The following is a 26,460-nucleotide window of genomic DNA, read 5'->3' on the forward strand; positions in this document are numbered from 1 at the left end:
GTAGCAGCTCCTTCTTACTCCCTGCGCATAATGATAACTTCTCTGTGTCTCTTGACATTTTACCATGGCAGTCTGCCTGTGAAGTCGACCAGTGCCTCCTTCTGTTTGAACTCAGGTTAAATTAATCATCTGACTTTCACATCAGTCTGTTGCCATGGGGCTTCTGATGTCACACTGTCGGTATTATGATTACCATAATACCTAACAGGCAAAAAGGGATTGGTTGTTAGTGGAAACCCTTGGGTGAAACTCACACCGTTTTAGTAACCAACCCAACTGCATAGACTTTAGACAACCATGTAAATGGGTAAATGGATTAATCATTCAGTTGCATTCCATTTGAATATTTTTCTTCCATATGTGTGTTCCCTTTAAGCAATCGTCTAGTGTCACTTGAAACTGATGAGGGCTCTTTTGGAGGTTATTTTTGGGAAGGTGGTGAAACAACAGACAGCTGTTCTTGGGAACAAGTGTCATAGGATCTGCCCAAGCTAGCTCCCAGTTAAAAAAAAAGTCTGAGGTGCATTGTCCTTTTCCTTCATAACGTTAGGTTGTTTACTAGTGGCCTGAAAGTGTCAGTTTAGCTTCCTAAACACATAGGAAAGAAGGAAACTTACATTTACTAAGAACCTACTGTGTGCCAGAATGTGACTCTGGTCAAAGTATAGCTTTAAGGTGGAGAACTGGTAAGCTAGGTGTTCTTGAACAACCCTGTTATACACGACAATTCGCAGCTCTTTCCAGTTTGTATACAATGTTCTTCCTAATCGGACATTGACTGACCACCAATAAAGGCCAAGTCAGCACTTAAAATTGGTCCAGATCCTCCTATGCTGAGTAATTGTCCTGCAGTCATTTTCACTGCAGTATTAAAAGACTGGAAACATAATAGAAATGAGGTACAATAAATAAACTGAATTAAAAGGTTTGTTAAAAGGTTTGACAAATGCGTCTGTCTTTTTTAGGATCTTGTTAAGTAGGTGGAGGGGTCACTTTTAGGGGATAAAGGGATCAACGGAATAAAACTGAACTTGAGGCTGTGCAGATTTGGAAAGCCATATCAAGACTTGCCTAAATCTATATAAATCAATTTGTGTGCCAGAGAATGAAGAGCTGACTTTTTTCAAATGCCAATTCAGCAATTACAAAGTCTGCTGGTGGTTAATTAAAAACTACCATCTCATTATGTTCAGAGTTAAATTACAAGTGTGAAAAGACTACTGTTTGCAATAACTGAATGCTCTGTACTCTCTGTGCTCTCATCATAAAGGAGGGCAGGGATAAATAACTTTTATTTAACTCACTGAAAAATCTCTCTCAGCTCTTTCATGTTTAATTAACTTCTTCCCAGAGCTTGGGTCTTAACATAGAGTTCCTAAGCAGTAATGGAAATATTTGTTCATTTTGTGCAGAAGACTTTTCTTCCATTAGTTGAGTAGAAAAGTTAGAAATAATTGAACCCCAAAGACGCTGGGAAAAATGACACCCATCCAAAGATTTTCATTGAGGCCACTAAATCCAGAAGAGATTTATGACAGAAAAATGGCAGAAAATGGTGATTTTTGCTTTACTGCTTGTGTGCCTCCAAGATTGGGGAGCTGGGGTCGTAAACACTTCTGTGGACTGGTCAAGTTTTAGTTCTCATTTGTAAGTCTGTCGTAAGGAAGTTAATGTTTTGCTATTTCAAGGATTCCACTGTCAGAAAAGAGACCAAACTTTTATCACCATGGTGGATGTGAAGTGTCTGAGTGATGATGAATTATAGAACGAACTTGACAAGTTTGGATTTTCACCTGGCCCAATACTACGTATGTATGTATGCAGCAAGTATTAGAGGGTACTCAATGATTACCTGTAAGCTACCTCCAAAGATTGAGAATTATTTACAGTGGAAGGAACCCATGCAATAAAAACCATTAAAATAGAAATAGGAAAAAAATTTTAAATCCAGCTCTTACTCACACATTAGTAAATTTGGTGCCAAAGAGGAAGGATTGATTTTTTACAGTAGTGAAACACCAGTTACTCTTGATTATATCACCCTGGGCTCTTTTTGCATTTCTAGTATGTGCGCTGTGTTAACTGGTTATGTACTTACTGTCCATATTTCCCGCACATAGGATGTACAACTTCGTCCATCTTGTTCCCCGCTGTACCCAATGCCTGACTCCGTGGCCAATCCACAGAGGCCCCACCTTAAGTGATGGTGGAAGGAAAGGAGTGAGTTGAGTAGTTGTGGGTTCTACCTTATTGTAAAAGCCATAATTAGCCAATAATGTAAGATACAAGAATAAGGACCTGAACTGTGAAATATTTTGAATCCAGTGAGATTACATACACAAACAGAGCAACTTAACTGCTCTCCACATTCCTCCTCAGCTTCCACCAGAAAAGTGAAGGAAAAGAAGTTAGTGCAATTGTTGGTCTCAACTCCCTGTGCATCACCGGAGATGAACGGACCCAGAGAGCTGGACAAAGCTCAGGACTATGATGACAGTGAAGGTACCGTCAGAAGCTGTACTGTAGATAGCAGCTGTGCGCTTACTCATACCTTGTCCGGCATGATTTATGCAGCTTTAAATGGTAGGCAGGGTCACCTGTGAAATATCCCTACGGGCTCTTTGCACACAGAGCCTGGAAAATAGGCCCTTGGGCTGCAAAAGGAATCTGTTAACTCCATGTCTACATTCATGCCGGTGCCTCAGTGGGGTAGACCGTCAGGGGAAGGACTGGTCATTCTGCACGTTCTCTTACTAAACAGAGCCAACTCTGTGTTTGATTTCTAAAACCGGAAGTTCCTACAGGTGATTTCCAGGTCTCTTTTGAGGTCTCAACCTCTGCTTTGCCTCAATCAATAAATTTGACAATTATTTTTTTCAGATTAAACGATTGCACATCCATTAAGAAATATGAACTAGGGGCTTCCCTGGTGGTGCAGTGGTTAAGAATCCGCCTGCCAATGCAGGGGACACGGGTTTGAGCCCTGGTCCGGGAAGATCCCACGTGCCGCGGAGCAACTAAGCCTGTGCGCCACAACAAATGAGCCTGCGCTCTAGAGCCCGCGAGCTGCAACTACTGAGCCCACGTACCACAACTACTGAAGCCTGCGCGCCTAAAGCCCGTGCTCCACAAGAGAAGCCACCGCACTGAGTAGCCCGCGCACTGCAACGAAGAGCAGCCCCCGCTCGCCGCAACTAGGGAAAGCTCGCACACAGCAACAAAGACCCAACACAGCTAAAAATAAAATATAAATAAATTTTTTTAAAAAATTTTTTAAAAATGAAATATGAACTAGGTTGCACCTCCCCAAACTCCTCCTGTGCCTACTGCCTTCCTGATTGAATGGGGGCTGACCACAGCTGGTCTCTTCCAGGTCCCAGGGAGGGCGGGAGTGGTGAACTCTGGGATCCGTGGGTTTCCCTTTAAGTGGCCCCTGCCCCAGGTGCACCGTTCTCCTGCAGGGGTGTCCAGTTTGGGCTCTTAGGGGTGGGCTTGAAAATTCCCACAATGCATTCCGAGGCTCTTTCATCCAATAAATATTTATTAGGAGTCCTATGTGAGCCACAGTAAAATAACAGAAACTATCACTTATTGAAAGCCATCAGTGCATTTCTGGCCTAACAGGCATTATCTCATTTAACCTTCACGATACTTAGCTGAAGTTCAGACAGGCCAGGTGACTTCCATTAGAATGTGCCATGAAGAGTAAGGCCCGTCTGTCTTCATTACCACCACGTGTCCAGGTCCTAGAACAGTACTAGGCACATAGCAGGAATTCGCATATATTGAATATACTGTGACAGAACTGAGATTTGAACCCGGGTCTGGCTGTCATAGTTGTGCTCTTTCTACCACATACTCTACACTTTCTCATAATTTCTATTATGAGGATGAACAGATGACATTTTTGTCCATGTCTGGACAAAAAATGGTGGTTTCATATAGTTCAAACTAAGAGCTCAACAAACAATGTAAGTGCCTGGGGCCCTCTGAAAAGTCCCCTGTAACGCCTGGTATTGGTGGTGTCGCAGGCACGGAGCTTTCCCCGAGAGTCTGGCATGGCCTCATTTGGAAATGGCAGCAGAGTTTGGGGACAGATCCCACTGGCCCCTGAGAAGAACAGTTAGCATGGGGGTACCTCAAGGCAAGTGGCGACCCCAGACCCTTTCTGGATGTGGGATGCCTTCAAAGTCTTGACCCAGACCTGGGGCTGCCTCTGTTCCCTGCCAAAGATACGAGCTGAGGGGACTAGACCAGCCCTCTGATGAAAAGCAGTGTCAGACTAGAAGATTCCAGAGAGGAAGGCTTGTACACTCAACTGCTCACGACTGCCCAGGACTGCAGGTCAGACCTGCACAAGCAAGCTGTTGTGGTCTCAAGCCATCCTGGTTCCCAGCATGTAGCCCTCCAAAGAGGTGCATTTATGCGAGGGCTAGGAGAAAGCTGGTCCTTCGGTTTGCTTTAGACTGTCTACCTGATGCTAGCCAACTGCGGGCAGTCAGGTCAGAGGGGGAAGCTCTGGTTCAGTCCTACTCTTGTAATGCTATTCTGCAACGTCAATGGCTGGTGGTTAATACAAACAGAAAACCTGCTTGTCAAGGTCAGGTCTAAATTGGATGTTTGAATCTGCTAGTTGAGGACCCTCAATAAGACCCTAGTGCCATTAGAATGGAGGGGTTGTCATGGAACTCATGGGATCTTGTGGAATTCAGCCTTGGGCATTTCACAGAGACATCCAGGCCTGGAGTGGGGTTGTGGTGGAGGGGCAGGGCAGTTCCAGACCTGAGGCTGAGCATTAGGTCATCCAAACAATGGGTGGATTCGAGTTTTCTCATTTTCACTCATTGTTTTTTCACTAGGTGGACATAGCGTTAATGATCTCACCTCTTTTCAAACTTCCCAAATATCTGTGACATGGAGAACTCATTTAAAATCCCCTGCATTTAGGGCTTCTCTGGTGGCGCAGTGGTTGGGAATCCGCCTGCCAATGCAGGAGACATGGGTTCGAGTCCTGGTCCGGGAGGATCCCACATGCTACGGAGCAGCTAGGTCCGTGCGCCACAAGTGCTGAGCCTGCGCTCCAGAGCCCACGTGCCACAACTACTGAGCACGCGTGCCATAATAACTGAAGCCCACGTGCCTAGAGCCCGTGCTCTGCAACAGGAGAAGCCACCGCAATGAGAGGCCTGTGCACCGCAAGGAACAGTGACCCCCTGCTCGCCGCAACCGGAGAAAGCCTATGCGCAGCAAAGAGGACCCAATGCAGCAAAAAATAAATTAATTAATAAAATCCCCTGCATTAAAATCTCTGCTGAATGTCCAACAGCACACAACTGCTCCAAGTTTATCAAAATTCTTCTTCACAGACTGAAGCCGAGGGTTGATTAACAACCTTTTCTGCTCCTGGCGGTTCCCCTGATTTTAAAGCCTTTTTGCACAGGTTTGGCCTTCCCTCCCCTGGATGCTTCTTGGGATACAGAAGAAATCCTCCTTCCCTATCTTGACAATCAGGGATGCATGAGGCTTACAGCTGTTTTGAAGGGGCAATGACTAGACTAAAAACGCGCCCAGATGAGCAGCCAGCTCAGGCTCTGCAATGTATTTCTCTCAGAGGCGTACAAATGTGACAGCCTCCTTGGTAGAAGCCCTCCCTGTGCTCCCAGGGGAAGGCCTGTGTGTTCCACAAAGGCCACTGCAGAAATGCTCTTTTCCCTCAGAAAGGCAAAGTGAATTTTCTTCCCCTCACAAAAATCTTTTGCCCTACAGTTGAGAGAATTCACTCCTACCATTGGTGTGTATTCCCTTTGCTAGCTCATATGTTCTCATGGCCTATTTTCCTTTTGTTTCCCATGATCCAGAGCTTAATGCCACTATCATTTCAAAAGGAAATATCATATTCTCATCAGAAAAAAACAAGGGACCCAAAAAAGTATGTACAATTCTAATGCATGAATACTTTTACACATATATTAAATGTAGAAAATAGCACTTTTCATGTGTATTAAGAAGGGAAACAGAGAGTCACTACATTCTGTTACAATGGTAAAATCCTAGTTTAAAACAGCTCATTTTAATGAAGGTTTCTGTTTTCTGAAACTATCTCCACGTTCTGGCATAGGACCCAGAGTCACAGGGTCCTCCTGCGCCATCTCCTCACCCTGAGATAGCCACCCTCTCTCCCCTCCAGCTGTTGTCCCCTCTCTCTCCTTTTGCTGCCCGTGGTCTCGTATAGACCCACAGTGAGCATGGAATAACTATGAGTTCCTGTTCCCGTCTCTCTCTCTCTCTCTCTCTCTCTCTCTCTCTCTCTCTCTCTCTCTCCTGGACACTGCGGTCATTGAAGCACAAGGCCAGGTGTGTGAGAGTAACAGGTTCGGGTAAGCCCAGCTGGCTTAGGGATCCTGCCCTTCCACTTGTTAGTTGTGCGACCTTAACAGATCTAAGCCTCCCCTAGTGCAGCGCTTAATAGCAGCGCCCGCTTGCAGGGTGGCTGGGAAGGGAAAGGCCGGTAACGCTCTTAGCCCTGGACCTGGCACATCATTAGCTCACATAATGAACTCCAGGTCATCAACTCTAGGGACCCTTTCTCAGTCTTCTGACCACTGTCCCTCCTTATTTAGAGACACCTGCTTTCTTCGATTTGGGCAGCTCTGTGCTCTCTTGGTTCTTGGTTCTACCCTCTTCCTGTTCTGTGCTGAGTCTTTGTCTTTTGGCCCCTAAAGAAGCTTGTGCCTGAGGTCTGTCTTCAGCCCTCTTCCCTTCCGCTCTGCATCGTTTCCCTTGCTCTCTCCTCACTTCCCGCCTCTATGTCGTGACTCCACATAGAACCTCCACACAGGACACCCCTCCTAGGCTTAGGCCTGCATATCCAGTTGCTTTCTGTCCTGGAGAACTCCTTCCTTCTCCTTCTCTTCCCCTCCTGCTTTCCCTCCTTCCCGCATTCACCCAACAAATGTTTGTCATCATGAACATTTCAAAGATTAGATATATGTATTTATACTTCCCCCTGTGGTTATACTCCAGCACCTCACGTTCAGGGTATCCAGGATCAAGCCCATTTTCACTCACCCCAACCTGCATTTGTGACCTCTGTTTATCCTGATGGCTTTACTGCCTTCCCACTGTCCAGGCCCAAAGCCTCCTAGTTGTCTTGGGATGCCACGCCCCTCAGCTCCTTAGGTATAAACAATCGCCAAGTCCCATGGATTAGAATTATGAGTTTTAAAAAAATTATCCCTCTTTCTCTTCCCACTGCTGCTATCTTAGCTTGCATTCAGCTACTTAAAAACAATTGCAAAATCCTCCTAACTGGCCTCTTCCTCCAACTTTTCCCAATTCAGGTCCAAATCTATCAGCAGAGATTAAATCACATTATTAATTTGCCTGGAGACTTTACAACAAGAGGCAAACTTACTATGCACCATGAGGAGACACCAATGTCTCCGGTAACTTTATCTCCCTCATCGTCGGATCCAAACCATAATTACTTGTTTCTGCACCTCTCACACTTTCTTCCCACGTGCCTTTGCCTCAACTGTTCTTTATGGCTGGAATTCCTTTCATTTTCCCACCCCCTCCCCATTTTTCTTCCTGTTAAAATACTGTGATCATTTAAGGAACGTCTCAAAGGCCAATCCTGTGCATCCATTTACAGTTGCCTTTTATTCCCTTCATTGGATGTCACGGGCTCTTGCACATAGTAGGGTCCCAAAGCTCACCTCATCAAACACTCTAGTGACAAATAGGTTAAGTTTACCAATGTGATCTAGTATTTAAACTACCTGCTGAGTTTAAATACCAAATGAAAAGGAGCCCCCAAGTAAACACTCCTGCAGTACGCTCTAGCTTTAACTTCCCGTTTAAACATAATTCAAATTAGATGAAGGAATTCAGATATCTTATACATTTTCTAAAAGGTTTTTTAAAATCTTCTAAATGGCTCATTAAAGGAATCCTTTCCATTCATTAAACCTCGTTTCCACAGAAAACCCTTTTGTATAGTTCCTGCAAAGACATTTACAGGAGAAACAGCAGCCTGAGTATTTAAAAATGCATCAGGTGGGACCAGTGCCCTTCAGTCTTTGCTTTACATAAACCCGAAATAAAACCACATCAATATTTTGAATTGGCAATAGAATTTAATAGAAAGTTTGTGATGGCCATAAAATGTTTTGATCTGAAGGATTTACATAAGCCATTTTGATTCTCAGAAGGGCCCCAGGACATCTGTTCAACTTTAAATCTGAAAGTAAATGTAAATAAGCACTTAAATTTCCATGTAAAAGGTGGTAGAACATGTGTTTATTGAGACACTTGTCGAACACCATAGACTTTAATTACTTAAAAGCAGTGGTCTGTACCTAACAGTCCTCTAAGTACCTGCAAAGGTAGTATTTGCATTTCTTCGAAACACCAATGAACACACATTTTCCTCTCATTTTAGTAGGTTTCTAGTGGAATACAAACCACACTGAGATTTGGATTATGTCGATTTCTGGACACTTTTTCATACTCTGTGTGTTTTATCAAGTCACATATATGGCCCATTTGATTTGGTGATTAAGACCACCAGAAAGCCAGGTCATTATTTTTTTTAATTGTTTTTTTTTTTTCATCAGGTAGACTCTAGACACAGCTTATGTTTCCACTGATGGAGGAGGGAGTTAAGCCAATGTGTATAACTCAGGCTCTAAGTCCCCTTCCCCCAAAGAGGAAAAAAAATAGGGTTTGGGGGCAGTAGGGAGGCAAAATAATCTACAACATCGAGATTGCACAAAGTGGGGTTTAAGTAGGGTGACCATATAATTTATCATCCCAAAGGGGATGCTTTTGAGAATGAAAGGGGAGACTAACCAGAAGGTACTCTGGAATAACAGAAGTGAAACAGTACTGAACTGGGGAAACAGGGCATATTGTCACCCCGGGTTTGGGAGTGGTTCCAAAGGGTGAAGTGTTTGGACGTGCATGCTGGTTGCGGAGGACTGATGCAGGCAGCACCCAGAGGGCAGCTGACCCGGGCAGGTGTGTGCTCCTGGCCCCATCTGGGTGTTTCCTTATTCTCTCCCAGACAGAGCATGCTGTTTCCTGCCAGAATCTCTGTTCATTCTGTTCTCCCATCCTGGAATGCCTTCTTCTCATCTTGCCACCTGTCCTATACTACATTCCACTAGGAGTTTCTCAAAATGGATTCTGTGGGTCTGGTTCTAGGAATCTGCCTTTTCAATCAACCCCTACTTCCACCCTCTGCCCAGGAGCTTTTGCTCTAGGCTGTAAACTTTTGAGGGTGAAAACCTATGTCTGAATCCTCTGTTTAATTCAACATATGGGGGGAGAGGGAGTTACTCAGTCCCTGTTGGCCAAACTGAAAGGAAACTTTACCCTACACTGATGTTGAAGAGCTCGCTTTCTGACTTCCTAGTCTGTGGCATCTCCTGGACATACCTTGATGTATTCTCTTGAGAGACAATGCTTAGGTCATCACAAATTGATGACCATCCAGGGAATGGTTGTAGCAGAGCTTCCACTCCTGGATCTCAGCCTGTGAGTTAACAACTATTTATTGTGTACAGGGTATCGTGCTAGACCTTCTTCAGGAAGAAAATAGGAGCAAAAGGAGCCGTAGTTTCTGTCCTGAAGAAATTTAAATAGAGCTCTGGAAACAAAGAATACGTGTACCAAAAATATGGACTCTAGAGTCTGACTGCCTGGGTTCAAATCCCAGTTCTGCCACTAACTTTGACAAGACACTTGGCCTCTCTGTGTCTTAGTTTCGTCATCTATAAATACGGATAATAATAGTCTCAACTTCATAGGGTGTTGTGAGGATTCAGTAGAAATATGTAAAATAGAGTAGTGATGACATATAATAAGAGTTATATAAGTGCAATAAGTATTATTCTATCATTAATATTATTATTATATAAAAAGCATGATCTTTAATTATCTGCAATACAAAGCAATATAATTAGTGAAAAATAATATAATGGAAACCGAATCTTTAGTATTGAACTTCCAAGTACCATAGAATGTGATTTACAGGTGCCCACAGATATGTTTATATAGTTAAATATACAGACATAACTAAAGATTGTTCTCTGTGAGCGCCGTGTGTTGAATGAGGGAGACCAAGCATTTAAAAAAAGTCATGTGTGCCCTCCCAGTATATAGGATTCCGTCTTCTCAATCTTAGGTTTAAATCCTTCCCGTGCCCCTTTAAACATTTTTTTGAACAATTTATTTTGAGATAAGTTCAAACTTAGGGAAAGTTGCCAGAATAAGTTCAAACCTAGGGAAAGTTGCCAGAATAGTACATAGAATTCCCATAGCCCAGATAATCTAATTTTTACCTTTTACCACACTTTTTTTTAATTGAACTATAGTTGATTTACAATGTTGTGTTAGTTTCAGGTGTACAGCACAGTGATTCAGTTATACATACATATATATATGTATATATATTCTTTTTCAGCTTCTTTTCCCTTATAGGTTATTACAAAATATTGAGTATCGTTCCCTGTGCTATACAGTAGGTCCTTAGTGTGTGTGTGTGTGTGTGTGCATGCATGCAGGTCCCTTACCATTATGTCTTTCTGAACCACTGAGAGCAAACTGTAGACATGAAGCCCCTCCGCCTTCCAGCATGTATTCTGCTACCCCCAAAGGATACTTTCCCACATAACCACCGTATAACACTCCAAATAATGAAATTTACATTGATTCAATGCTAACATCCAATATTCAGACCCCATTCAGATTTCATCAACTGTTCCAATAATATCTTTTGCTTTCTGGTCCAAGGCCAATCCAGGAACATGTGTTGCCTTTAGTTGTCAGGTCTTTTCAGCCTCCTTCAGTCTGGAACAACAGTGCCTCAGTCTTTCCCTGTCAAATGCCCTTGACTGTTTTAAAGAGCATAGACCTTTCATTCTGCAGGTGATTTCTCTGATTTTTCTTTTGACTATTCATAGAGGCCGTGTATCCAGGCAGGAATTCTTCAGAAATGATGCTGTGTTCTTCTAATTCTGTTTCACTGCTGGTAATGCCAGCCTTAATCACCTGGAAAAGTTGGTGTCTCTCAGATTCCTCCATAAAGCCATCATTTTCCCCTTTGGAACTGAACAGTATTTTGTGGGGAGATATTCTGAAATGACACCTCATCAAACCTTATCCATTAGCCCAGTACCCATAAGTGACTGCCGAATTCAACTTCCATCATCATCATGGCCCATTGGAAGTTTCTATTTCTATTATTTCTTCTAAATTTATTAGTTGGTATTCTATTGTGAGGAAGACTTTCCCTTCACCCTCATTTATTTATTTATTTGTTGGTTGATTGGTTGGTTGGTTTGTCCATATGTCCATTCATTCATTCATTCATTCATACTAGTATGAGTTCATTGACTCTTCATTTCAGTGGTTGTATCTGTTGATATGATTATTTATCCTAATGCTCAATTTGTCCCAGATTTGGCTAGTGGGAGCCCTGGCAGTCCACTGGTGAAGACTCCACGCTTCCACTGAAGGAGGCGTGGGTTCAATCCCTGGTCAGGGAACTAAGATGCCACATGCCATGCGGCAAAGAAAAAATAGATGGATACTGTGTCCTTTTGACGTGTCCTCATCATTCCTTGAGCATTTCCTTAGTTTCTGGCCCAACAAGATGTTTCAGACCCATCTTGTGCTTTTTCTGCCGCAGGAAAGCTGGTTCCTTTTACTGCAGGATATCAATTCAGAAACCAAGATCTAGGCCTTCAGTGAGCTCCTGGTTGCTGGAGAGTTGTTGCTTCTAGGCCCTCTCAGTGGACAGAGCTAGAAAATAAATGTTTGTATATATGTACACATACACACATGCATCTATCACTATTTTTATATATCTCTCTCTATGTATTTTTAAACCATGAGTCCCTATTGACCTCCAATTACAACCCAGCACTGCAGTGTTCTTTCTAACCTTTCCCCTTTCTGTGTTTGTAAGTCACTTCTCTGATAGTGAGAAGCCTGCCTTCCATTAGCCTCAATATGTTTACATTTTTGCTCAATTTTCTAATTTTCTCAGTGTAACTAATCTCACAATCATAGCAGCCTGCTCCTCCTCTGCATGGTCCCCATCATCACTTCCGTGACCCCTGGACATGTCAGCACCTCTATGTGGCCCTCCCCTTACCGTCCTCCTTGGACACAGGGCGCACTAAAGCCTCCATGCGGTCCCCTCCCCTACTGCTCTTGTTCTTCAACCACCAGGCACCCCAAAGTCCCCTCCATATCCATAGCTCCCTACCCCATTTCATTGTCCTCCAGGCATGCTGACACTCTGAGTCCCTGTCCCCTCTGCCACGCTTCCAGTGCAGGACACACTGACATTCCAGGGAAGGAAAAGGAAGAGAAAGAAAGCTTCATGTCTCTTTTTCGTTTCCAGTTCTGAGGTCTGTTTCATTGTCTTTGTGTCAGGACTTTAATAGGATTTTTACTCTCTGTGTCTCAGTTGCTATTGTTGCTGATAATATACCTTGTGGGCCTATAATTATCATGTGCAGGGCCTACCTCAAGTGCTGCAATCAGAAGGCCCAGTGTACCAAGGGAATATACTACCATTAAGACTACCATTAAGTGTGTGGTTTGAGTCGCATGTCAAGATTTTAGGAGACCTGATCAGGTTAAACATCTCTACAACAGTTTCTTAATTAATTGAAAAGCATCCTTATTCCCAATAGTAGTTATATATTACAGTTGGATCAAAGTGAAGAGTAAATTACATATTCTATAACTACTTAATAAGCCCTTTGTTCTTACCTATGACATGTGCTAATGGGAGCTAAATGCCATCCTTACAAGGAATGTAATTTAACATGCTTCTTGTAAAAATACTGACCTCCTGGTAGATATGCTTAAATATGCCTGATGATCAATACACCTTTATCTTATTAATTACATGCTGATTCTTTCTGTGTAGTAGAACCCAGTTTTGAAATACAAGAGCAGCAGGAAGAGACAGTGAAACCAAATTCTGATTACAATGATTCTAAGATGATAATAAAGGTAAACTTATTTATTTTCATAAAACTGAATTATGAGCAGTGGTGGTCTTTTTCTGTAGGAAAAATATGAATTTGTTTAGGAAACGCAGCTTTCCTTTCCCTTTCATCTAAGAGTATAACCATTACTGACTTTAGCTAATTTATAATTTGCATTATGAGTATAGATATATGTATCCATTTTAGGGAGAGGAATTTCCTGTTGTACCTCTCACATGAGGACCCCTGAGTTATTTTAATCTCTTGGGACTTGTTAGGGCTTTGTGAGCACCAGGCACTATTCATCGCAATTCATGAGTCCAGGCATGATTTACTATAGATAATTATTGATTATGGAATTTACTATCCGAAAGGCTTCTTGGAGGAGGCTATATGGTTCATCTTATAGATGAGGAAACAAGCAGAGAGGGCATATGACTTGTCCAAAGCACAGAGAGTTAGAAGAAAAATTGGAATCGAATTCTAGTCTCCCAGTTTCCATTCTATTGCCCTTTCCAGTATATCAAGCTGCCAGAGGGGTGGAAAAACAACCAGGCACCTGAGTAGTGAAACAGCTCCCCCCAGTGTCCCTTTTTTTTATATCGCAGAAGGACTCCAGAACATCTGTTCACCCATGGAAGCAAAGGCTTTCTTTCTGATGATTGCTTTGCAAAGAAAGTCCTTGCGAGGCACTCGTTGGTGACTTCCATTCACACCTTAAAGCGTGCTACAGAAATCATGAGAGTTAAAACGGGCTGACACATATGCATATGAGTACCTGGAATTCTCCCAAGTGGACAAAAAAAAATCTCAAACCTGAAAAACTTTTTTTGACATTTTATTATAACATATCTTACTCATCCAAAAATTTATAAAGAATCACATAATGAGTAGAGTCCCACTCCAGAGATTTAAAAAAAGATCATTGCTAATTCAGTTGAAGACCCCAATGTATCCCTCCCTGATCATATTCCCTTCCTTCCTTTCCTGCAAGGTAACCACTGATCTCAATTTTCTAGTTTTCATTCTTTTCCTTTTCTTTACAGTATCCACAGACTTTAGTTTCTCATGATTTTGGACTTTATTTAAATTATAACGTAATGTAAGTATTCTGTAACTTTCCTTTATCATTCAGTATTATGTTGTGAGCTTCATCCCATATTTGTAGCTCTAGTTCATTTTTACTGCTATACACTTATTATGAAAATATATCTATCCATTCTTTTTTTTTTTTTTTTTTTTTTTTTTTTAAGCGGCCATGGCTCACGGGCCTAGCCGCTCCGCGGGATGTGGGATCTTCCCGGACCGGGGCACGAACCCGTGTCCCCTTCATCGGCAGGCGGACTCTCAACCACTGCGCCACCAGGGAAGCCCTATCCATTCTTTATTTATTGGACATCTGGATCATTTCCAAGTTTTTCTAATACAAGCAATGCTGCTACAAACATTGTGACAAATGCTCCATTGTGTAAATGTACAAGAAATCTTCTTCTGATTGAATGAATGATCTAAGAGTGGAACTGCTCCACTAGTAGTAGAATCAAAGGATATATCTCTCTTCAACTTAACACAGCATGCTAAATTGCTCTGAAAAGAAGCTGCAGCATTTTATGTTCCTAAGAGCTCCATTGTTCTAAATCTTCTTCAAAATTTAGTATTGCCAGATTTCATTTTTGTCAATGTAGTGGTTGGAGTATGGTAGTTCATTATGATTATAATTTGTATTTTTCTTATTATTAATAAGTTGAGCATCTTTTCACATGTTTGTTGGTCATTTGTGTTTTCTCATCTGTGAAATGCCTGTTCATTTCTCTTGCCCATTTTTCTATTGTTTACCCTTTTCTTGTTAATTTATAAGAGCTCTATATATTTTGGATACTAATCCTTTGTTAGTCATTAAGTATAGAACATATCTTCTAGTAGCTTGGGAATTTTTTTTTTTTTTTTGAGAAAAAGATTTTTTTTGCAGTAGTCTTAGGTTCATAGCAAAATGGAGAGGAAGGTACAGAGATTTCCCATATAACCCCTGCCCCCAACACATGCAGAGTCTCTCCCATTACTAACAACCCCCACCAGTGGGCTTATCTTTTCACTCTTTTCTTGGTGACTTTTTTTTTTTTTTTTGCACTGAGAGCCCAGAATCCTAACCACTAGGCAACCAGGGAACTCCCCCTTGGTGTCTTTTTTTTTTTAATGTAATTTAAAAAAATGATTTCAAACTTACAGAAAAATTCCAACAAAATGTTCCTGTGTGGCCTTAACCTAGGTTTACCAAGTCTTAACTTTTTACCACATTTTTTTGGTAATTTTATCTATTATTTTTTTCTCAAACTAAATTGTAGACATCATGACCTTTTACTCCCTCCCAAAACTTTAGTATGTATTTCCTTAGACTAAAGACATAAGGACATTCACAGTACAATGACAGGAATCAGAAAAAATTTTAATTGAGATTAAATTCACATAACATAAAATTTACTATTTTAAAATGAACACTTTAGTGGCATTTAAGACATTCATAATGCTGTGAAACTACTACCTCTATCTAGTTTCAAAAATTTTCATCACCCCAAAATAAAACTCAGTACCCATTAAGCAGTTATTCCCCAATTCCCTTCTGGCAATTACTAATCTACTTTCTATTTCAATGAATTTACTTTTGGATTTTTCATTTGAATGGAATCATTCAGTATGTGATGTTTTATGACTGACTTCTTTCACTTAGCTTAAGGTTTTCAAGGTTCATCCATGTTGCAGCATGTATCTGTATCTTTTTATGACTAACAGTTCATTGTATGGATATACCACAATTTACTATTCATTCATTCATTGATGGACATGTGGATTCTTTCCACCTCTTGGATATTGGGAATAGTGCTACCTTGAACATTCACATACAAATATTTGAGTACGTGTTTTCAGTTCTTTTGGATATATATCTAGGAGTGGAATTGCTAGGTCTTATGGTAATTCTATGTTTAACTATTTTAGTAATGGCTAGTTGTTTTCCATAGTGGCTGCAGCATTTTACATTCCTACTACCTATATATGAGGATTCTAATTTCTCATATCCTTGCCAACACTTCTTATTCCACTCCAACTTTCTTTTTAAAAGCCAGCCTGGTAGGTGTAAAGTAGAATCTCATTGTGGTTTTGCTTTGCATTTCCTTAATGATTAATGATATTGAACATCTTTTCACGTGCTTATTCCCCTTTTGTGTATCTTCTTTGCAGAAACATCTATTCAAGCCATATGCCTATATTTTAACAAGTTAGTTTGTCTTTTTGTTGTTGAGTTGTAAGAGTTCTTTATATATTCTGAATACTAGACTGTTATCAGATATATGATTTACCAATATATTTTTTCCCATTCTGTATGTTGCCATTCTTGATGATGTCCTTTGAGATCACAAAAGTTTTCAGAAGTTTGTCTATGACAAGTCTTGGCATAGATTTCTTTAGGTTTATCCTGTTTGGAATTCATTCAGCTTCTTGAATCTGTAGATTACTGCTTTTTGCCAAATTTGGAACGTTGTCAGCCATTATTTCTCCAAATACCTTTTGTTGTTGTTGTTGTTTGTTCGGTTTTTTTTTTTGCGGTACACGGGCCTCTCACTGTTGTGGCCTCTCCCGTTGCGGAGCACAGGCTCCGGACACGCAGGCTCAGCGGCCATGGCTCACGGGCGCAGCCACTCCACGGCATGTGGGATCTTCCCGGACCGGGGCACGAACCCGTGTCCCCTGCATCGGCAGGCGGACTCTCAACCACTGCGCCACCAGGGAAGCCCTCCAAATACCTTTTTTAGCCTGACCATCTTCGTCTGCTTTAGGAACTCTGATTACATACATTAGATCTTCTAATCCCTTAAGACTCTGAGATCTGTTTTTGTTTTGTTTTTAGTCTATTTTCTCTTTCTTGTTTGGTTTGGATGATTTATATACGTCTATCTCCAAGGACATTGATTCTTTCCTCTGTTTTCTACATTCTACTGTCAAACCCATCTAAATAAAATTTTTATTTTGGTTGTTGAATTTTTTTCAATTCTAACATTTACATTTGTTTTTTCTGTATATATTGTACTATCTGCAGAGAATTAATATTTTTCATTTGTTTCAAACACGTCTCATATTGTTCCTTGAAACATTTTATGGTGGTTGCTCTAAAATCCTGGTCAGATGATTTTAATATTTTTGTCATCGTGGTGTTGGCATCTGTTATTGTTTTTTCTCACTTGAGTTATGAGACTCCAGATCTTACTTAAATCTTTTGCTTCAGCTGACCTCCTCATACTCCACACTGGTGGGGAAGAGGGGTGCCAACTCTTTGCTCTCACGTGGGGGTAGAAGTCCAGTTCCCCCACTGGGCCTCCATGGATGCCCTGGTGTGTGTATGTGTGCCTTATTATTGCTGGGCTGCTGCAGGGGCTCCCACGTGGCCTCCCCTGACATCACCCAGCTGGGGAGGGGGCTTCTGACACATGGAAGTGGAAATCCAAGCTTCCCATGTGCCTTTATGTTGGGGGTGGAGTGTGCCATTTGGCTGAAGTAGAGCAGTTACTGTCTTGCTAGTCTGTTTTCTGTCAAAAAAGTTTTCTGTCTTGCTAGGCTGCTCATTTTCCCTTTCTTTGTCCTTTGGCTTTTGGGGGGGCTTTTCTGTCTGAACCCATTGATGTTTCCAGGTTACGGCTTCTCCAGCACCCAGTCCAGGATTTGTGAGGTAAAAAGAAAGCTCAGAGCACTCACCACATGTCATCCCTCGGGTCCCAAGGTCCCTAGCCCATCTGCTTCTCTCCATCTTTCAGAGTCTTTTTATGTTTGCTTTGTATATAACATCCAGGTTTTTGGCTGTACTTAGCAAAAGAAACTGGGAGAAGCACATCTAAGCCATCTTGTTCCCAAAACCATTTTTGAGCAGTCTGTCATTTCTCTTCTTATCTGCAGTGTTAAATCTTGTCATATATCAAATTTCTATACATACATGGGTGTTTTAAAACGTACCTAGGATTTGTTTTAATCAAGTATGGTAAGGTGATAGACATGGAGACAACTGCCTTTGAAAGAAGAGTTTATTACCTACAGTTCCCAAGAGGAACAGGCACGTCATGCCATGCAGGGCCACATGGGGAAGTATCAGGGTCAGGCAGGAAGTAGGAGTGAAAGAAAGCATGGGCTCATGCCTTTAGTGTGATGTTTGCAGGAAGGAGTGGGTCAAGCAAGGCAAACATTTTAGGATTAGCTAGTTTGAATAATTTTAGTGGGCTCTGGGCTATAAGTGTGGTCCCTAGTTGTCCAATATCTGGCCAACTAGGAGAAATAATGGCTTGGTGTGTGAGAGTTAGGTAAGAAGGTGTTTGGGGTATGCGTTTTGGATTGTTTGGTTTGCATATGAAAGGCTTGCTTTACTATCTCTAGGAATTAGCTAGCCCCTTTTTTTTTTTTGCAGTAGGCGGGCCTCTCACTGTTGTGGAAGCCCTAGCTAGCCCTTTGAGATGCAGTCTCTTAAGGATTAGCAAGGCCCCAAGATGTCAAAGCATAAAATACAGAAAATAAAAACTATGATTAATACAATGGAGTCTCTACTCTGATTAATTCATCTAGCCTGTGCTGAGGGCAGGATGTCTTAATTCCCATAGCGCCCCTTCCCCCACCTTGTCGTTGTTTTTAAATGGTGTCTTTATTTTACTTGTCCCTTTGTTCTTCCATATAAATTTTAGAATGTTTATCAAGTTCCATAAAAAATTCAGATTGGAGGGCTTCCCTGGTGGCGCAGTGGTTGAGAGTCTGCCTGCCGATGCCGGGGACGCGGGTTCGTACCCCGGTCCGGGAAGATCCCACATGCCGCGGAGCGGCTGGGCCCGTGAGCCATGGCCGCTGAGCCTGCGCGTCCGGAGCCTGTGCTCCGCAATGTGAGAGGCCACAACAGTGAGAGGCCCACGTACCGCAAAAAAAAAAAAAAAAATTCAGATTGGAATTTTGATTGACATTTTATTGACTTTATAAATTAATTTGGAAAGAGCTGGATTTTCATTCTGTTGAGTCTTCCTGTTCATGTTCTTTACGTTTATTGAAATTTTCTTTAATGTCCTTCAGTAAGATTTTATTATTTTCTCAGTGAAGGTCAGGTTCATCTTTTGTTAGCTTTATTAGGTAGCTTTGTTAGGTAGGCCTTTTCATTTTTGTTGCTATTGGGAATAGTATCTTTTTCAAATTATGTTTTAAATAGTTTGTTGCTAATAAATAGAAATGCAGTTGATTTTGTATATTGATCTTCTAAAAATGAACTCTTTGCAATTACAATAATTTTTCTGTAGACTCTTTTTTGTCCAGTTTGATTACCTTTAATTTCTTTTTGTTTTACTGTGCTGGCTAAGATCTCTTTATTACAATATTAAATCAGAGGGATAATAGTAGGAATTCTTTCCTTGGTTCTTATTCTAAAGAAAATGCTTTTAATATTTTCCCTTTGAGTATGATATGAGTATGATATTTGGTATAGGTGTTAAAGACACCTTTTATCAAGTTAAGGAAGTTCCCGTTCTATTCCTGGTTTGCTAGAGAATTTTTTTCAAAATCAGAAATGAAAATGATCACAAGGTTTTTAACCTTTCTTTTGTTAATGTGGTGCAGATTATTTTAAAAGGCTTTAAATTAATTCAAAAACACAATGTTTTAGATGAGAGCTTTGTTAAATCAAGGTTGAGGTAAAAACAGTGAAGTAAGGGTCTGAAATTATTGTAAAATCTTTTATGAACTTAAATCATTTTAGTCAATAAAGGGATTTGGGCTAACTCAATTTTAAACTGTTCTAAATCAAAAGGTGTTTTCTGCCTGTAATCAGGGTTGCAACTGCCAGTTTGCCAAGTCATCGGTAAAAATGTCTCGTAGTGAAATAAAGTAATTGGAAAATGTAACACATTTTAGTTAGGAGAGAATTTCATTCCCACCCCCCGGAGCTTCACTGCTCCTGACTGCCCAGAATCCAACAGTAAGAAGTCCTGGAAGAATCAGAGAAAGGAAGGGTGGGAAACCCCTGCAGCACCCCTTTGATTGCCTGTAATTGTAGGTATCAGCCTAGGACATTTCTGGCTAGGTTTGGGTCTACAGTGTAAAATATACTTCTCGTGGATATGCAAACAAACTTGTATTTCTTTATGGGCAAATATGAACGGCTTTAGTCAAGGTAGATTATTTTTCAAAAACCGAATATATTTTCGGATGAGTAATGATTTAATGAGAATACAAAATGATTATTATTCTTTCTGGCTCTAGATATCAGCCCAGTGTTTTGTAGTTAACCGTAACACAGTATGACATAGTAGTTCATACACAATCCACTTTCAGATTCAATATGATATACATAAGTAGGCCAGAATTAGCACAGAATAGTCTACCTGGAAAAATCTTATGAAAAAGCCAATTTCCCAAATATTTAAGAAGAGATCTGGCTGCAAGTATTACTTCTATAAGAAATTGATTGACGATTAGATAATTTATCAATGAACAAAAACAGTTTTTACAAATATGTTTTGATATATTTGTAATGATAAATTTCCCCAATAGAAAGATTCCAAAACAAACCCCCAAAAACATAGACGTTGAAGCCAGAATATCTGGATTTAAATTACAGCTATTCCTTTCACCAATTGTGTAATCTGGGGCAAATAATTGAGCTCCGTAAGTCTCTCTTTCCTCATCTATAACATGGTGATGATTAGCTCTTAGAGTTGTTAGAAAGATCAACTGAATTGAGGCATGTTCAATGCCCAAGACGTTAAACATTCAGGCATGGTATCTCTAACTTCTTTCTAGTAAAGCAATACCATCATCCTGCAGTACAGCATGGTATGACGGGGAGGGACCCCGAGGCTGCATAGCCTGAGTTGACTCCTGGCTCCACCAGCTCATCAGCTCTGTGACCATGGACACACTACTTAAACTCTCCATTGCCTCAGTTTTCTCATCTGTAAGATGGTCATTATAAAAATATCTTCCTCATAGGGTGGTAGGATTAAGTGAGTTTATTTATGTAAAATGCTTTAGAGTGGGGCCTGACACCCAGGAAATGCTATTTAAGTGTTAGCTAGTGTTGTAGTGAGACACTCATGGTTTATTGTACTGGTATACCTAGAACTATCACATTTATAACTACAGCTGATCAGTAATAGGTGGATGGGTATAATTTTCTGACTTGAGCAAAAACAGCAGTGTTTGGGGCTTCCCTGGTGGCGCAGTGGTTGAGAGTCCGCCGGCCAATGCAGGGGACCTGGATTCGTGCCCCGGTCCGGGAGGATCCCACGTGCCGTGGAGCGGTTGGGCCCATGAGCCATAGCCGCTGGGCCTGCGCGTCTGGAGCCTGTGCTCCGCAATGGGAGAGTCCACAACAGTGAGAGGCCCGCTTACTGCAAAAAAACAAAAACAACCAAAAAAAGACAGCTGTGTTTGCAGAATCTAGCTCTGAGCATGGGGAGAAAGGAACAGAAGTATTCCATTTCCCCATGGGTGCCATTTACTCTCACTAAGCCACTGCTTTAATGAACACCAATATTTTTTAGTGCCATTGTAAATGGTGTTTATAGTGAAAATCATATTACAACAACATTAAAGGAATTGTTTAAAGATGAAAAATAAATCAGCTACAAATATGCCACCTGATGCAAAAACTGATTTAATGTTTTCTGATTTAATTTTTTTCTCTCTAGGTTTTGTTTCTGTGCATATGCAGTATGTATTTACACAGTTGCCATCACTGTGTACATACAATTTTATACTGTTTACTGTGTTTAACATTAATCGATAACCTTTTCCCTGTTAGTCATTATAATTATTATTTTTTATATAAATTTATTTATTCATTCATTTATTTAATTTTTGGCTGCATTGGGTCTTCGCTGCTGCACGCGGGCTTTCTCTAGTTGCAGTGAGCAGGGGCTACTTTGTTGCGGGGCGCAGGCTTCTCATTGTGGTGGCTTCTCTTGTTGCAGAGCACAGGCTCTAGGCGCATGGGCTTCAGTAGTTGTCGCACACGGGCTTCAGTAGTTGTGGCTCGCGGGCTCTAGAGCGCAGGCTCAGTAGTTGTGGCACACGGGCTTAGTTGCTCTGCGGCATGTGGGATCTTCCCAGACCAGGGCTCGAACCCGTGTCCCCTGCATTGGCAGGTGGATTCTTAACCACTGCGCCACCAGGGAAGCCCCTATAATTATTATTATTATTGATGGCTGCAGAGTCATGTTGATAGGCCATAATTACTCCTTTTTTGAAAATCAAAATGTCTACCTTTTACATACTGTAGGAGAACTCTAGGAATGTTAGTAAGGGCAATAAATTATAGAAGAAAAGGAAATCAAAGACCTATACCTCCTTATGGCAGGAGGAAAGAGATGGAGGGAGTATCTGATTGCCTAAGAGCTGTGAAATCCTGTAATTTGATTTTGCAACAGATTTCTACCCTAATGCTTTACTTAACGTATCTATTTTTAAATTTAAGAGAATTAAAAAGAAGTTGCATGTGACAGGTACGTGGAGGTTCATTTTACTACTGTCTACTTTTGTGTATGTTTGACACTTTCTGTAATTAACAAGCTTTAAAGAAAAGAATGTGCTTATAAAGGATTTTTCCGACACCCTTGGAAATCATTTGAGGTGTCTTTTGGTGAGCAGATCACCACAGCCCACGCACGTGGGAATTTTCAAAGTCTCTCTACCTCAAGAGTCTTTGCTTCCTTCTTCCAGGAAATTGATATAGTGTATGTGCAGAGATGTCCATGCTGGGAACAGTGCTCCCTCAGATGTGGCACTCTTGTGCCTGGCACAGCTCCCACCATCTGCAGAGACCCTGCCCGGGTATCACTAAACCACCGTTGAGAACATCTTTAAGAGGGTGGGGCAGGGAGTAGAGGGGAAGGGGTGGAGGCAGTAGCTGACTCATCATTGCTGGCCTAGACTGGGAAGGGGTGACCGGTAGTAAACGGTTGTAGAGCAGGCCATGCCCTCTCTACCCCACCTTGGGCTGAGACCATCACACCTGCTGATACAACACACCCTGGAGGTGATTGTCCAGACTCATTAGAGTTACATGCTCTTTTGGGGTGTCCTGATGACACACTTGCTAAGACCAGGGCTCTCCTTTCTCCTGGTAACTCTGTGACTCACGTGAATGCCCATGTGCCCCCTGTCCTGTCCTACCCTCCATCACACCCTAGTCAGTCTTTCTCAATATTGCTGTCAGAACATCTCCTTTTGGGACTTCCCTGGTGGTCCAGTGGTTAAGAATCCATCTTACAATGCAGGGGATGTGGGTTCAATCCCTGGTCAGGGAACTAAGATCCCACATGCTGATGGGCAACTAAGCCCGTGTGCTGCAACTACTGAGCCCAGGCCCTCTGGAGCCCACACCCCACAACTAGAGAGAACCCCTCGCACTGCAACGAAGGATCCCACGTGCTGCAACTAAGACCCAACGCAGCCAAAAATAAATAAATAAAAATGTATTTTTAAATTACATTAAAAAAAAAAAAAGAATGTCTCCTTTTGATTTTCCTTCTGGTTCTTGTTCTGTGCTGGTGTCGGTCAGTCCTTTCCCTGTCTGAGGCAAGTCCCATCCTGCTCCTGTATATCTGGGAGTTCTTGGTGCCTGTCTCCTTTGCCCTCAGCCTCTGGCAGTATCGTGAGGCCTCTGGCAGCACGGCAGGTGTCAGAGGCTCCTGTTGTGTTTAGGGGTCCTGAGCCCCTGGGAGGGGGGCAAATATCTACACCCAGTGGTAGATATTATGGGTTGATTAAAGAGAAATGGAAAATCAGACCATCATGTTGTACACTTTAAATTTATACAGTGACGTGTGTCAATTACTTCAATAAAACAGGGGGAAAAAGAGAAATAGAAAACAGCTCTGTGAGATCCAACAGATGGTCTGATTGGGGAGAAGGAAGTCAGTGCAGAATACTTAACAAAATCCCCATGCTCAATGGTCAGCTGTTTAGGACAGGGATGGTGTGGTTGTCCCTTCAGAAATCCTCACTGCCAGCGTGGGGACTGGTACTCAGCAGCACGGTACAAATGTTTGTTGAATGAATAAATAAAACCTCAGGTCAATAAAGTCAGGTACAGAACATGTACATGAGTGCCAAAGAAATACAGACCAGATGAGTGATCTGAGTAGATAGAGTAATAAAGAAGACTTCTTATAGGAGGGAAATTATTTTTAGAAACTGAAGGGTAGAGAGGAGTCTAGTGTAGAGTTCCATTGATAATACTGTATGACCTTAGACAAGTTACTTAACCTTTCTGTGCCTCAAACATCATCTTCAAAATGGAGCAATGAGAGTGCCTACCAGATGGGGGCAGGGTGGTCTAGGAGGCTCAGTGAATTCATGGGAAATAGGACCTGGAACTTGATAAACAGCGGTCAGCAACATCATCTGATACCACATCTTTACATTCTTAGGGGTCACCCTGGACACTGCAGACATTTGAGGATGATAAGGTCTGAATCTTAAACATGAATGGGCCGTCAAGGAAAACCAGACATATGAGGAGAAACAGCAACATGAAATTAATAACAATTATCATTATTACAATCATTATGACTAATGTTTATTGAATGCTTACTATGTGCCAGGAGATGTTTTCATCACTTTGCATATATTAAATCATTTAATCTTTGCAACTCTATTTCACAGGGAGGAAACAAAGGCCTAAAGAGCTATACCTTTTCACTTTACTGAAAAAAATACCATCATGAAAGAAATTTGGGGGAAAAGGAAAAAAGAAAAAAGCCACGATTGTCTCTCCTTCTACCCCTCGTACAGAACATTTTCACTTTCCTAAATTATTTTCTAGTCCTCGTTCGTCGCCAACTTGTTTTTTGTTTTTTTTGGCCAACTTGTTTTTTAAAATAACTTTATTCTTTATATAAGAATGGCGCAGGCTCATAAAATAAGTTCCAGCAATAAAAAAGTACAAATAAGAGAGCAAAAGAAACAGTTATCTAAGAACAGAATGCTGCTGGCGTCATGTGACCTTCGTCACTGGCATGTCTATTGTGTGTGAATCACTGAACTAAAATATTACCCTGCGGAACTTGGATGTTTTTACTAATTACTGAATAAAAGAAGGCAAAGTGAAAGTCTGCGCTATGAAGTAGTAAACAACCTGATATACCAAAAACTTATCAGTTCTCAGAGTATATGACCTTTTCTAGAAAAAAAAAGATTCTTTGTACAAGACATTGGAAACAATAAATTCTTCTTGATATATATATATATATATTTTTGATTCATTAGAGACCCAAGGCTTCCATCAGTAAACCAAAAGCCCTAGAAGGCTTCTGCCTGGATTCTAAGCGTTCTGAGGAAAGAAGGTAATGCTTTTCTTAACATATGAGGAGATATTATTGTCTTATGTAACTTCGGGAAAAAAATTCATTATTCAGATCTCTGTGAAGGGTTTGAGTCTGTAAAGAACGTGTTGAGAAAGAAGAAAGATTGGTGATATCTCACAATTTCGAAGCCGAAGGGGCCTTACACACTGTCCAGTTCACCACCCATGTTTAGAGATAAGCAAACAGGCCAGAGAGACTGAGGAGGATGCCATAAATCACGGTGAGCTGAGACCATCCCAAGTTTCTTGATTTGTAGTCATTTAGAGACATTTATTCCTATTTGTGGTAAAGGGAAAAGAGAAGAAAAAACAAAAGAGCAAGTAGTTGAAATAAGCGCTCAAGACAGGACATTTTATGGGTCAGAGAGTAAAGCCTTCTGGAAAGTTCCCTTACTTCTGAATAAACTTGGGCCGATTTCCAGGATTTGACTAGCAGATCAGAAAGTACCCCCTTGCCCCTTTAAATGCAAAATAAGCAGATTTCAAAAATAGTTCCCATCTCCACCCTGAAAGGCAGTGCTTATACCTGTGGAGAGAGAAGGAAGAGGGCCAGTGAACTGATGCCCCCCAACAGCTTGTACCCATCCCCACTGGGGACCAGGGGATCTGTAAGTCCCTAAGCTGGCCTTGCACCAGCATTGAAAGACGTTACACAGTAGGTGATAAATGAATGCTCTGTGGGATTTTAGAGATCTCACATCCTGGTGATACCCTGTTAACATCACTCATTGAAATTAGCACAGGTTTTAAATGAGTGGCGCTCTTCCCTAAAGCCCCACCGTGGTTACTCCCTTGGGCCCAAAGGCCCACAGATTTTAAGGGGTGCTCAAATAGCAGTTGTACACAACCCTAAGAGCCACTACTGTTTTCACAGGTGTGCTGCGAGAGCATCAAACGTCAGATTCAAAGCATGGAAATAACATCAGAGAGAACGCCTGCTGCATAGTGAACAGGAGCGCTGGGAGCAGGAACATAGAAACGTTTCCAGCAGGCTTGAAACTTGCTGTGTTTGGCATCTTCAACACTGTGATATTTGTCTACATAACTGTGGAAGGGAAGCCACTCTTTGGTTAA

General features: G+C 41.5%; 1 protein-coding gene across 1 annotated transcript; it reads left to right on the top strand.

The window, feature by feature from the left end:
* The first annotated feature begins 1,726 nt into the window (after positions 1-1,726).
* On the top strand, positions 1,727-26,460 carry LEMD1 (LEM domain containing 1). Its single transcript, XM_024750886.1, is given in 5 exon segments — positions 1,727-1,808; positions 2,380-2,502; positions 5,859-5,929; positions 25,290-25,366; positions 26,355-26,460. Coding segments are annotated over 5 exon segments (459 nt in total).

The sequence above is a fragment of the Neophocaena asiaeorientalis genome, unplaced genomic scaffold, assembly GCF_003031525.2.
Source record: "Neophocaena asiaeorientalis asiaeorientalis breed wild unplaced genomic scaffold, Neophocaena_asiaeorientalis_V1.1 scaffold67, whole genome shotgun sequence".
Taxonomy (NCBI): domain Eukaryota; kingdom Metazoa; phylum Chordata; class Mammalia; order Artiodactyla; family Phocoenidae; genus Neophocaena; species Neophocaena asiaeorientalis.